This window comes from Bactrocera neohumeralis, chromosome 5 (assembly GCF_024586455.1).
Source record: "Bactrocera neohumeralis isolate Rockhampton chromosome 5, APGP_CSIRO_Bneo_wtdbg2-racon-allhic-juicebox.fasta_v2, whole genome shotgun sequence".
In the NCBI taxonomy this organism is placed as follows: domain Eukaryota; kingdom Metazoa; phylum Arthropoda; class Insecta; order Diptera; family Tephritidae; genus Bactrocera; species Bactrocera neohumeralis.
Genome location: NC_065922.1, coordinates 71,836,366 through 71,850,787, shown reverse-complemented (window position 1 = coordinate 71,850,787; position 14,422 = coordinate 71,836,366). Strand labels below are relative to the sequence as shown.

Here is a 14,422-nt window from a genome sequence, read left to right as displayed (position 1 = left end):
AGTTCATTATTACTTTTATTTTTCATTACGTCGTACCATTACTTTTAGCATTACTATAATCATTACCTTGATTACTATCATTTGTAAAACTACGTTTACCTAAATCACGACCATTGCCATTACTGATCTTACGTATTGCGATTACTGAAATTACACAGTACCGTTACTTTTAGCATTACTATAATCATTATTTTGCATTAGTATCATTCATGAAACTACGTTTACCTAAATCACGGCCATTGCCATTACCGATCTTACGTATTGCGATTACTGCAATTACACAGTACCATTACTTTTAGCAATACCATAATCATTACCTTGCATTATCAATATTTATGCAACCAATGTTACATAAATCACTAACATTGTGAATACTGATCTTCAACTTAGTAGTTATAAGATTTTCAATTACCGTTATCATTACAATTATATTACCGTTATAGTTACAGTTAACAGTATAAGCACCAATTTGTGCCTTAGCCAATTTAAATACAAATAAAAATATAATATTTAACGAGTTTACATATCACTGCGTTCTCTTATCGTTATGCGGTTTTATACTTTTTTACATTTACCGTTAACTAATACAAATTTTAAAATTGGAGGTTGAAATATTTACTATCGAACTTTAACTGTCTGTACCTGTTATGCTCACAGTTGATCACAGTTTCACAAACTAAAAATTATGAAAACGAAATCCAACTGTTTTTAAGCTTTTAAGGAAACTCTCTCTCTCTCTCTCACTCTAAGTTATGGAGGCCCTAAGGTAATGTTAGCTCGTTTAATTGTATTAAATGTATATTACTATATATGACGCCAAAGAGTTAATGAAAAGCTCCCGACATACCAAATAGTTAAAGCTGAGCTTAAAAGCTACGAAAAAACGAAAACCTCAAAAAAATCTTTTTTTTTTAAATGTCATTATCGATAATTGTAGCGCTTCGCTATTACGTAAAAAATTAAAAGAAAAAACATAACATAACAATTTTCAAGTATTATGTAAACATATAATATACTACATATGTATATGGTATATATATATAGGTCTAAACACCAACACAATGACATTTCCACTAAAAGTGGCACAAACCCATAGAAGTTGCTTTTTGCTGATTATTTCATTCTACACGCTCATTTATAACGCTTTATTTCGTAGACATAGGTATAAAATTAATTTATTTCATTTTTAAGATTTCTTGCATGCACTTTTTTATAAAATTGAAAAAGTTAAAAAGTATTTATTTAAAAAATAAGTAGGTTTTGAAAATTTTCTTAAGGTGTTAGGTTGCTCAGTACAATTTATTACGCGCTTAAACAGCATATATAGCACATTTTAGTACACTGAGAGAAATTTATACTCACTGAAGAAAAAATATAAGTAAAACAATTTCTTAGAAAAAGACAGCAAAATTTACTAATTAATAATTACTTGATACTTAGAACTCAAAACAAAAGAATTTTCATATTTAAAAAATTCTCTCACTAGCTTATAATTTTATAGTTATACTCCAGCATACATATATCGGCACGTTTTTAAAATTCTCTAAATTTTTACGCATAAAAGCAATGTAAAAAAAAGAAAAAAATATTTTAGAAAAAATTTTGATTTTTAAAATTTTACATATTTAGAAACAACACCACAAATGCTAGATTTTTATTCGCAGTAAGAAATCATAAGATAAGTTGGTTTTGCTTTTTGGCTAATTTCTGATTTATTTTTCGCAGTGTATTTTACAATTATTTAGCTTTATTTTGAGTTCTTAGGCTTCTTAGTATTTTGTTTTTATTTAGCTAGAAATATTTAACCAAAAAAACAAAATTATAGTATTTTAAGCTTTTTAAGTCAAATTTTCATTAAAAATTTATTATCATTTTTGCTTTGTTGCGCTTTAGGACTTCAAAAATGCTTTATATATTCATATTTTGCTATGATTATTATTTTGGCACTTTATTGTGACGTCTTTTCAGTTTTAGTGGAGTTAAAAAAAACTACACGTCCAAAAAGTATTTTGTAAAATATATTTTAACTTAAAATTTTTATTATGAAATTTTTATAAAAAAAAAATTAAAAATGTTTATTTTAAAAATTTTATTTTATTTTTGTTGTTTATGTTCTTTAATTTCGATTTTTGCAAATATTTTCTAAAATAAATTTTTATTTTTAATTTAAAATAAGTTTTAATTAAACATTTATTTATGTATTTTAATTTTATTTTTATCTCGAAAGATTTTTGCAAACAGCTGAAGCCAGTAATATGGTTTAATTGAATAAATGCAAATAATATTTCTTTTTATACAAAAATGTCGGTACCAGATTTCGGGATTTAAAAAATATTGAAAAAAATATTTTCAATTGAGCAAATATGACTTAAAAAAGTTTTAAATTCTTTTTATGCGTAATTAAAAAAAAATATATGAAAAAAATGTACAGCTCTAAAGTTTCGGAACTATGTCGGCATTTAGTTCTAAAGTTTCGGTATTATTTCGGGATTTCGAAAAATCATTTTTTTAACTATATCTCTATATCTGATGTAGATAATTTCACTGTTGCTTAATAAAGTTGTATAAGTAAATAAATAATATACAAAATTTTACAAAATTGAAGTTTTAAATTTTCGGATTTTTTTCTAAGAAATTACAAAACTTAAAGTTCCGAAAAATATGACTTTACTTAAGATACATACATATATATTATTTTTGTCACGACATACATATATTTACTTTTACTTAACGCATTTTCGTAACAGAAATATTCGGTATTTTTTCGGGATTTCGCAAATGGTACTCTAAGAATAAAAAAAAATTAGTATAAAATAATTTAAAAAAATAATAATAATATATGAGCTTTTTTAGGTATGAAAGTACCGAAAACTACATAATATTTTCGAGATTTCACATATAATACTCTAAGAATTGAAAATATTTCGCATAAAATTAATAAAAAAATAAATAATAATAATTTATGAGCTTGTTTATGTTTGAAAACCCCGAAAACTGTATATACACACATTAACGAATTTTTGTATTGAAAGTGCAAAACTCTGTTTTAACTAACAATATTTTTTGCGATTTTTCTGAATTTTTGAACTCAGTTTTAAGTGAATTGACATAAAAAAGCTCGGAAATATTGCTGTTACGAGCCGGAACACATCAGTAAACGATGTTTTTCAGCCGGCAAAGTATTTTTATAACCTATTTCAAAGCAACTTTGTTTTCGGGATTTTTCTAGAACTGGACTTTAAGCCCAATTTACCTTGACAATTTTCGAATTGTATGAAATAACAGAAAAACTTTAAATTTGATATTTACAGAACTAAATAGAATATTGTGACTTGGCATTAATCCCGAAAAAATAGTTAGAAGAAAACTACAATGTTTTTTTTTTTAAATCACCGGACTAATTATCGGGATTTCGTAATTTTATAAATAAGCTTGCTAATTTTAGCAGAAAACTTTGAATCGTTAAAATTTTTACAGTTCAAGAGTTTTACAAAATCCCGAAAAATAATGTACTGATCTCGAAATTTTGGCACTATTTAGCGGGATTTAGATTTGTAAATACGTTTGCTCATTTTAACAGAAAATGTTTAAATCGTAAACCGTTTCGATAATGCATAAATTTTCCTTAATCCCGAAAAATAATTTTAGCTATAAACTAAATCTGCAACCAAATGCTGATACCGAAATAACGGAACTGATTATCGGAATTTCGAGAATTTAAAAATAAGTTTGCTACTTTTTAACAGACAAATTTTAAATCATAAAAATATACATAATTCAGGAATTTCCTTAATCCCGAAAAATAATATACTGATCCCGAAATTTTGGGACTCACTATCGGGATTTTGTAGATTTCTAAATAAGTTTGCTAATTTTTACAGAAAAATTTTAAATTAATTGAAGGATTTTTATTAATCCCGAAAAATAATTCTGGCGCTTTCTCAAATATTTTTGATTTCATATAAAATAAATATAAAATATAATTTTTAGCATTAAATACTTTGCAGAAATCTTTAGCATATAAATACTCTTATTTTTTTCAACAATTTGTTTACATTTATTCTATATTTGTAAGTGTCCGTATTCTATGTATCACTGTTTGTTTTAATTAATTTTTAGTTTTTGTATATATTTACTTAATTAATTATATTTTATTTAAATAATTATTGTAAATACTTATAAATTAATAATTTTAATTATTGCTCATATAAAAAATATTAAATTTTTTGTGCTTTTCTTTGTATTTTTTACGTTGTACAACACTTTCCTTTACTTTTCATTTCCTAGTCGTGTCTGTTAGTCTTGTTCCATTAATATACTACACTTTTGTGCTAAGTACATTCGCTAATACAATTTTCTCTATTTGCTTTTGTTTTTTCTACGACTGCCTTACGCGCTTGTAGATTCTGACGCAGGAGGATTGGAATGTCGTACTATTCAATGGCATGGAAAAGACAAGTCATTGGGCCGCATTATATTTTGTGGCGCTGATGACATTCGGCAATTATGTGCTATTTAATTTGTTGGTCGCCATTTTAGTTGAGGGATTCAGTTCAGAGGTAGAGTTTTGCAAAAAAAAATATTTACAAAAAAAATTTAAATAAAAATAAAAAAATTAAAAATCTGTAAAAAAATTTGAAAAAATTGGAGGCATGAAAAAATTGATAAAAAAAATATTTCAAAACTAGAAATTTTACTTTCTTTGTAAGAAAATACATTTTTTCAAATCGCCGGTGCTATAAATAATTTTCCACATAATTTTTTTTCCCACAACAATGCATGGCTTTGGCAATTTCTTGCTGCAGCAATTTATTTAATGAAAATATTTATGCAAATTATTTACGCACTTAAAATATTAATAATAATATACACATATGTATAGTATATAACTGTAAAAATTATGTATTTATAATTAGCAACCCGCTTGTTCCACCGTACGTACGCCTTTTTCCCTAGCGCACCCAATTAATAGCGAGTGAAAAATTGTTTTGTGGAAAATTATTTATGCCAGCCAAGGTTTTGAACGCATTTCACGTATTCCATACGTAACGTCAACAACCCAACCGCCGCCGCGTCTTCGCGCGCCTGTTTTCAAGCCATGCCCACATAAAACGCACACACGCTCAAGCTAAAGCTTGAAGCTTACCGCCCTTACAGCTAGCATACAATAAATATATAATATATAAGCTTTATGTAAATGTGTAACCATAATATGCGTAACCCCTACCACACTACCGTACCTTTCGAACCCCCCCCAGAGCCGCGTTCATGCGTGTGTGCGTCTCAACTGTTCTTGGCGGCGCGTCGCGTTTGCGTGCGGCTGGCGAAAATTCTAATTCTTTGAATTCTCTGATTCCCTCAGCGAAATGAACGTCGCGAACGTGAACAACGTGAGTTGGTGAAAAAATTACGCGAAGAGACGTTGGCGGAGAATTTCAGCGATGCTATGTACGATGAATCGCGTAGCAGTGAAGCCGACTCGACATCAACTAATGAAAGTTACTATGAGGTACGAAATCGGTGGCATAGCGCCGAGGATGTACGAAAGGTAAGTAGAGCAATTTTGCTAAAACAACGAGTATGTGAAAGTAAGAATGAGAAAGAGAGTGAAAGTGGAAATATGTAATAGAAGAAGAGAGTATGAAAGTTTAAATAAATACTAAAGATATTTCGAAATCATTTAACAAAAAGTAATCATTATTTTACTCATATTATTATTTTTTAATAAATAAGAGAGAAATTGAGAGAGCATGACATATTAAATATGAGAGCTAAAAGAGTGTTGAGAGAAACTTCGTACTCATTTCACAAGAAGTAATCAATACTTTCGTCATACTAAACATTTTTTACATATACAGTGAGTCTATGAAGGCATAAATGAGAGTGAGCGAGTTTGAAATATTAAAAAATGAGAGCGAGAAAGAGTGAATAGAGATACTTCATACGCATTTGACAAGAAGTAATCATTACATCACTCACGTGATTTTTTTTTTTTTGTAATAAATGAGAGAGAGAGAAAGAGTGAGAGAGTACAAAATATTAAATATGAGAGCGAGAAAGAGTGAACGGTGAGCTCAAACTCATTTAACAAGAAGTAATCATTATTTCAATCATATTATTATTTTTTTAAAGAAAATGTGAAGTTTTAAATATGTATGAGAGCGAGAAAGTGTGAGTAAAGCTACTTCTAACTCAATTAACAAAAAGTAATCATTACTTTACTAATATTAAAAATCGTGTATACGTACTATGAGTCTATGAGAGCATAAATGAGAGTGAGTGAGTTTGACATATCACAAATGAGAGCGAGAAAGTGTGGGTAGAGCTACTTCAACTCATTTAGCAAGAAGTAATCATTACTTTACTCACACTAATCAAATAATAATTCTCTTACTTTCTGTACACTCAATTCAGCTCATAATTTTTTACCATGCAATTTTTTATTTTTATTCATTTTATTCTATTTTTATCAATTAGATTAAGCGAAGCACTCTTTTCACTTTCCTTAAGCCTCAAATACTAATCTCAAACATTGAGATTACAACTTTTTTTTTGCATTATTACAAAATCACTCATATTTTCACTCAATAAAATTTTCATTATTTTGATACGGATTCAATTAATTAAAAAAAATGTAATGGCGTTATGTGATAAAATTAATGGTAACAAATAAAAAAAAAGTATTTAAGTTTACAAACTGATGAAAATGTTCACTAAATCAAGCCGACAATGAATATAAAAACACTTGACAATAAGAAAACAAGCCAATTACAATATAATTTTTTTACTAGCACTCATATTAGAAGTGAATATCATATTTTCACTCAAAAATTTCGCCAAAAATACAATTTTACGTTTTTACTCTTAATTTTTACTCCAACAACCAAACTCTTTCCAACATTTACTCTCGCTCAAGTCAGCGCTGAAAACGAAAAACTTATCTAAAACAGAAAGTCCCACTCATTCTCTCAATGCACCAAATTCCACTCAGTCACCGCAACCAATAGCATAACGAGTTTGCTCTTCAGAAACTTTTACTCATACTAATTTCTCTATTCCCACACGTTTCGTAGCTACAAGATGCAACCGAGTTGACACTGGACACAAAAAGTAATATGCAAAAGCAACAACATCAACGCATGCTACTACAGCCCACACAAGATTATCAAATTAATGAGAGTTATATGAGTGGTGTTGGTGGTGGAAGCAGTGGTTCGGGTAGCGGCAGTGGGCGTAAATCCAGCGATAAGGATGGCAGTAGCAAATTGTCGATGGAGGATGACAAGAATAAGAATTTAAAAAAGGTAAGAAAGCGCTCTCAATAAGGTTATGCTCAAAAGTACTACTTCCTCACTCAATACAGACACTCATACTGAGTGATTGTACTACCAGTAGATTAGTGAGTTGAACAGTTGCGGATAATCATTTTCTGCTTTCATAAACATGTTCTGTACTCTTCTTTTCCCCCAGACATATTCTATAAGAGAGCGTCGCGGCGATGCACCACGCCTTTCACGTATACGCCCATTGCGTGAACCGCCCATAATTACTACGACCGCCGCAACGCCACAAGACTCGCCCAACACCACACTGGACGGCGGCATGAGCTTTCGCAGTTGGAATCCGCAAGAAATGGAGACCACGGACGGTGGCGCTGGCAATCAGGTAAGCTTTAAGCGTGGGCGACGCTTGATATGCAAACAGTTTGATTTTCTGTTTAAATTTCCTAATTACTAAACGAAACGACGAAAAAGATGTGTAGCAATAAAAAGGTAAAGTAAAACAGAATTTCTTTCAAATTGCTTTTGCCGCACAAACGCTTTTGAGTTGAGTCTTGGTGCAAGCCTTTGATATTTGTAATAAAGTGAACACGCCATTTTGCTGGTTTGCGTCTTTGCTAGTACATTTTCTATAGAATAATGAGTATGCTGAATGTTGTTTACTTGTTATCAAACTTTTTCACTTGTAACGGCATTTGTGCTTTCTTTCTCTATCTTACGTACAGTGCCCGGCTTCGCCGTCATTACTCAGACCACCGACCATCTTCAGCGGCGGTCAGCGCTCACTCGACGAGGGCATACCGTCAATTGATCTTATACCACCATCACCCGTTTTAACGCACAAACCGTTGAATATACTAAACGCCAGCCAACTACAAGGAAGCAATACTAATCTAAGCAACTGTAATTTAGTGTCTAACAGTAGTAGTTTACTCCCTAGTGCCCTAAGTAGCAATAATAGTATGCATAGTGTTGTCATAGATGATATTTCGAAAAATTCCGATGCTAGCGCTTCGGGTCCGATCTTCGTGCCAACAACAATCTCGACCGTGTCCACACCCAGCATGTCGCTACCGGCTGCTACAGGCACCGGCACTGGCGCAGGTTCCACAAATGGCACTGTTGGCGGTTGTGGTGGAGGTAACGCAGTGAGCAGCATCGAAATATCGCCAATGAATGTCGCCGTTATCGCTACCACAGGTGCTATGTCTTTAACGTCGACAGCTACTACCACAACAGCATTGGTAACGCCGTCGAATGCCTCACAAGCCAGCAGCATTGAAACGCCGCCCACACTGCCGTCTACCAACGCTTCAGCGACAATCAGCACATCGCTGTCCGGCATGCAGCGTATACCGAGCCTAAAGCGTTTCAGACGCAGCAGTTCGAAGCGCAAAAAGAAGCCCGCTGATGCCGGCAGTGGCGCCGAAGATGACGAACAACAGCAGCTAAACAATGGCAGTGACAACTCATGTCTACTGGCTCCACATAGCAATGGCGGCGGCGGCGGCTCTATGCGTTCGGATGCGTTTCTCAGTCCGTCGCGTACACAGCCTGCCAGCGGCGCAACGCTCACAGCCAACAATCAGACGAATCAGCAAAAGACTAAAGATACAAATCGTTTAAGTCCACAAAACTCAATACGTCGTCTCTCCACAACACTTAGTATTGGCAGCATACCGCCGTTGGGTAGCCGTCGTGCCTCTGCGTGCATCTTTAACTCGCAGCTCTATCAAAACCTGAACCAACCGCCCAAATTGTATGCGCCCTCAGCTGCTCACCGACGTATGTCTTCATTTGAGTTGGCCTTCAGCAAGAGTTCACAATTGAATTTACATAATTTGGAGGCGAATCGCAAGTCAATGTCGTACACGAACTCCAAACTCGATTTGGATAAGTGGCAGAATTCGTATATGAATCTGCCAGAGCCAGATATGTTGCAACAATACATACAGGAACGTGAGAAGCGTAAGGGTTCTATTAGTCACTATTCGCGACAGCAGCAGCCGCAGCAAAAGCAGCAAAAAGAAAACGAGCTTGAAGATCCACAATATTTGAGCGCTGAACAGCATTCGCGTATGCAGAGCTCTGGTCATATGAGTAAGCTAAAAATACTGATCGAACGCTTAAAACCGACAAACCTCACCGAACAAAGAGAGTCATACTCGCTGTACATTTTCGCGGAAGACAATAGGTAAGTGGCTTTGAAGAAAGAAGTTTATTTCAACGGAAATTCTGGGTTTGCTAACAAGTATATAAAGAATACAAGATCCTTTGTACTATTCCACTTTCTGCAAGTTAACAGTTGGAATTGTTCATAGTCATACCACGCCGCCATACGAAGCAAGTTACCTGTAATGCGAGGATCGGTTTTAAAGCAGATAAAGCTTAAAATGTCCACCTATTTCTATTTTTCCTTTACTTAAACAACATACATATGTATCTCTATTATAAGTAGGGCCTCAACCTAGAAAAGTTCTCTGAATTGTCAAAAATTCAAAAAATTTGCGATCATTTAACATGCTAGAAGAGCAATGTTGAGCTTGTAGAGCGTCAAGAGCTCCATAATTCGGTCAATGGTAAGGTCTTAGCTTTAGAAAACAAAAGTAATACATTTGGGAAGAAATTGTCTGTAAGTTCCATGAACTCAATACTTCATTGCTGTTTTAAAGGACTTTTTGAAGGTTATGTGTATGAATGTAAGTGCATCGTTAACTAAGAATAGATATACGAGTAGCGCCTAAGTCTGTCGTGAGAGCTTAAGTGCGACAACTTCGTAATGACTAATTGGCTGTCAGATCAATGTCAAAAGGCTTTTCGGGAGAAGTAAAGGCTCCAAGACTCTATAAGGTACGCTGTAAAATATATTTTCGCCTTCGGAGCCAATCAAGTGTGTAATTTTTTTAGCTTAGCTCCGTAGTATAACCCATAATCCCTTTTCGGCAAGCGGAGACACTTCAAAGCCTCTTATAGCTGCAAATTTAGTTTCAAAAATATATTTGATACATATTTCGCCTAAAAATTTCATTTGGACCCCGCATTTCAATTTCACCAGAATAAAATAAAAAGCTACACCACCAATTTGCCACAAATTTTGTACTCCGACAATAAAATTCGTGGTAAAACCATTTATGGCAACATTGTTGTCTGTTCTTTTCAGCGGTCGCTTGTGCATTGTGAAGCTGGATTTTCGTACGTCCAACTAGACTACAATTACGAAAAGCTACCTCAATACTTGTAGCTTGTAATCCGCTAGAAAAAATGGCGTGCTTTTTTGCACTGCTTTTCTACGTATTCACCTGTTACTTTTTATGCCGCTTCGTTGCTCTCTCGCATTGAGAGCGCAAGGCCATGGGGTTTTTGCACAATGAATGCAGTGAAGCATTTAATTCAGCTGCTATTTTGTAACGGCTCATTGCTAGTAATACTATTACTATGACTACAATAACAGCAACAACAAGAACTTAAATAAAGTCGTAAGCCTCCCTCAGCAATGAGATAGTTTTTGCACGGTAGTTTTGCATCCTGTTTGTGAAAAGTTCGTTTGCCAAACGAGCATGTAGTGGGCAAATAACATAAATACATAGACATATGTAGATACACAAATGCTGATTATTCGCTTCCGTAATCCCAACAGTATCCAGCTGTGCATGCAACCGGTCAGGAGTCAACTCAATGAGTTGGCTATACACGTGACCAGTCATACATACATATGTAGGTATATTCAAATAAAAGATGTAGGAAACACCAGCAGCAAGCTTCCCTAGTCTGCAATTCATACATTTATACAGTCATAAGCTCAATACTAGCGACAGAAAATCCATTTACGGCTCGGCACTTACTATTTGACAATGTAATTGGCTTCAAGAATTCGAACAGGCAGGTGGTCACAGACATTTGTAATGCTTGATTAACCCTGTAGGGAATAAGATTGTAGGGTGTGGGACAATTCGGAACTTTAAAAAGTAGACAAAGCTTGCTGCACTACAAAACATGGAACAAACCAAGTTCCACTAAAAATCTCAGAGACATCCACAGAATTGGCAATCTTAAATATTTTCAATCGATCAAATTATGTAGAGGAGCAACCCCTAACGGATCCATGCTACACCCATATTACATTCAGAGATCCCTTGAATGCTTAATATTGTACTCGAAACCCTGATCTTCCTCTTCCATGGCTCTAAAACCTTTAATACACATGAAATGAAACCGAAAACCTAGTGAGATTTCGTTTGCCTTAACATCTTCTCCAAAGTATTCCTTGCTGTCATTTTCTACACTTAAAAACCGACACCTAAAAAATCTTTATCAACACTGTTCCAGAAAGGAACTCGAGGTACATATCCGATCTTAGCTCTCAGAGCTCTGGTAATGGCGTGTGTGTTAGACCTGGAAGTGGTGCATACCAACAGGCAGTAAGACTATAGACTTTCTTCCTTGACTTCATTCAAGGTTTTCTAGAGATTTTCTAATCAATCCCTAATACTTTCGACAAACCGTAAAATCCAGGTTTATTGCATGTTTCAAGTAGGGCTGACCTTTTTATGTTCTCATTTAGGCACTGCCTTTTCATAGAGTTTGTGAAATTGGATACGATATCATTGCTTAGTGTCCGAGCTCACATTTCTCGCAAGAAATGCGCTCCAACGTCTGCCAATGCTCACATTTTCTCCGCATACTCATTCACATTTTCTTTTCTTTTATTTACTTTGTTGCATTTACACTTATTTTGTTACTTTTTTTCTTTCCATGCTCAACAGGTTCCGTGAGCTGTGTACGTGGTTTGTTGAACAGAAATGGTTCGACAATGTTGTCCTGCTGTTTATCGCACTCAATTGTATTACATTGGCTATGGAACGACCAAATATACCGCCAACGAGTCACGAACGTTTATTCCTTGCCACAGCCAACAACGTGTTCACAGCCATTTTTACAGTGGAAATGCTCATTAAGGTAAGTCCAGCTTTAATAACAACAACAATGATAATGCGAAAAGCGCTCACTAAGCAGCAACGCAATCGGTTGACTGCCACCTGCATTTACATATGTATATATGTAAGTAAGAGTATAACTGTCTTCCTTTGTGACTTCTGTATCCAACCATATCGTATAACCTCAAATTGCACATTTACCGCAGCAGCAGTCTCCTTTGATTAAGCCCTACTGTCGAATCCAGTGCTCGGCTTTAATAATAATAGCGTTAAAATTTCGGCAACTAACGGTTGCAGTTACGGTACTTTCCTTGCACAGCGTGTGCGAAATCCAAAGAGCTGAGTATTTGCTGTTGCTTGCACCGCTTTCCAGCTGTGCTTTGCTCATTGTACCACTCGTCTTTGGTATTTGCCACGAGTGCTTTTGATCTTTGCGACTTTGCTTTTGGGAAAATGTGTCGACTTTCGCATAGAAACCCTTTGAATGTTGGTATTCTTGGGTAAATGTTTGGCAGGTGGCAACCATTGAATGAGTCTGACTCCGATAGAAGTGCTGGTTAATTAGTCTAATTGTAGTGATGTTGCTTCAAACTGGATGAATTGAAAGGGATTCGTATTTAGGTGCTAATTTTGAAACGAAAGCGAACGCTGGAATCCGTGTTATGAAGAGTTGAATGGGGCATTTTAAGAGAGTTTCGTAGGGAAGAGAGGGATGAACTTTATTATCTTTTATTTGCATCCAGTTGCTATTTTACCGATGTAGAGTTGTAAAAATTTAGTCAGCATTCTTCTCGTATTTGTCATTTAAAGTCACTACTTAAAAGTTGTAAGATGTTTTCTTCTACATTCGACTTATGACTCTGGGTCTCGAGTCCACCAATCTCTTTTTGATAGTAACGCATTCAATTGGCTTGACAGGAAAGCTACCCTCAATAAAATTTCCAGAATCTGATATAACACCATCTTAGCCATATACTCAAATTCCGTGCTTAACACTTGGTGGGTCGTGAGAACCGAGACGAGATTGAAACGATTCGAAATAGAAATGAAACACGAAACCAATACGGTTCCCAGCACAACAAGAATCAGACCCGAATTTAAATCTCGATCGTTGTATAGGAATTTTAAGTAAAACAACGGACGGGCGCTCTTGGCTTACCAATTGAAATTGGCGATTGTAAAAAGATCGACCTTTTTAACCTAACATAACCTCAACGTAATACTAGAAAATCTCACATTTAAAAGAGATAAGATTTAGAATCAAACCTTCGGGGGTGAATTTTTTAGATGAAAAAGTTGTTTATGAAAGCTGTGAGCAATTCAAGGACTGTTGGTAACTTACAAGACCCTCTAAACATACCGAACGCCACAACAAGCGTCTGGAACCTGTCTAGGACTCTGAAAATCGACTAAACTCGTTTACTATTTTCAGTCACTAATAGCCCTGCAGTCCCTATATTAGTTCTGAAAGCCATACTGACTTCAATAATTTTACCTTCTTCTTCCCTAGGTGGTATCGACTGGCATGTTTTATGGACCCGATGCATATTTCACATCCGGCTGGAATATTATGGATGGCTCATTGGTTACAATATCAATCATTGATTTACTAATGTCATTGTTTAGCCAATCGAGCTCTAAGATATTTGGGATTTTAAGGGTAAGTAGCGGACAATAAATATTGATTAACGGCATATAAATACACACGCATACATATAAATGCATAGATATGATTACTGAAGGGGTTAAGTTAATGTTTATATACAGAGGTGATGTACTTATGGCTTAGCGAGCTGAGCGCTTAGCTGATATTGTAGAAAAGTTAACAAGGGGGTACTAATTTTTAAAGACAGACAAAATAATTTTGTAAAAAAAATTAATATCGTCGCCTAAAATGCAAAATAAAGAAACACCACTTTTCAAAAGTTTTCAGGTGAAGGAAAAGCGATATAATAGAAATCACTCACATTGAAAGAAAATTTTAGGTTTGGTTATAAAATAGTTATCTATTGGTTATCATACACTCATATTGAAAAAAATTTGAGTTTTGGTTATAAAATGGTTATATAGTGGTTATTATATCTGACAGTGATTTTCGATGTTTTTCTTATGTATACAGCTTATTGTTTTGCATTTTAGGTAACGATATACAGTAAGAAAAAAGGGCTTGATATTTTATTGTGAGGGCGATGATTATGTACAGCAAAA

General features: G+C 34.2%; 1 protein-coding gene across 7 annotated transcripts in view; it reads left to right on the top strand.

Moving 5' to 3' along the window:
* Positions 1-14,422, top strand: part of LOC126758195 (voltage-dependent T-type calcium channel subunit alpha-1H) — a 257,600-nt gene that overhangs the window by 230,605 nt on the left and 12,573 nt on the right. For all 7 annotated transcript variants that reach the window (XM_050472312.1, XM_050472310.1, XM_050472307.1 and 4 more), the window contains 7 exons: positions 4,404-4,559; positions 5,363-5,548; positions 7,074-7,304; positions 7,471-7,665; positions 8,006-9,474; positions 12,044-12,236; positions 13,725-13,874. In XM_050472312.1, the coding sequence (XP_050328269.1) occupies positions 4,404-4,559; positions 5,363-5,548; positions 7,074-7,304; positions 7,471-7,665; positions 8,006-9,474; positions 12,044-12,236; positions 13,725-13,874 (2,580 nt within the window). The remainder of the gene's footprint in view (positions 1-4,403; positions 4,560-5,362; positions 5,549-7,073; positions 7,305-7,470; positions 7,666-8,005; positions 9,475-12,043; positions 12,237-13,724; positions 13,875-14,422) is intronic.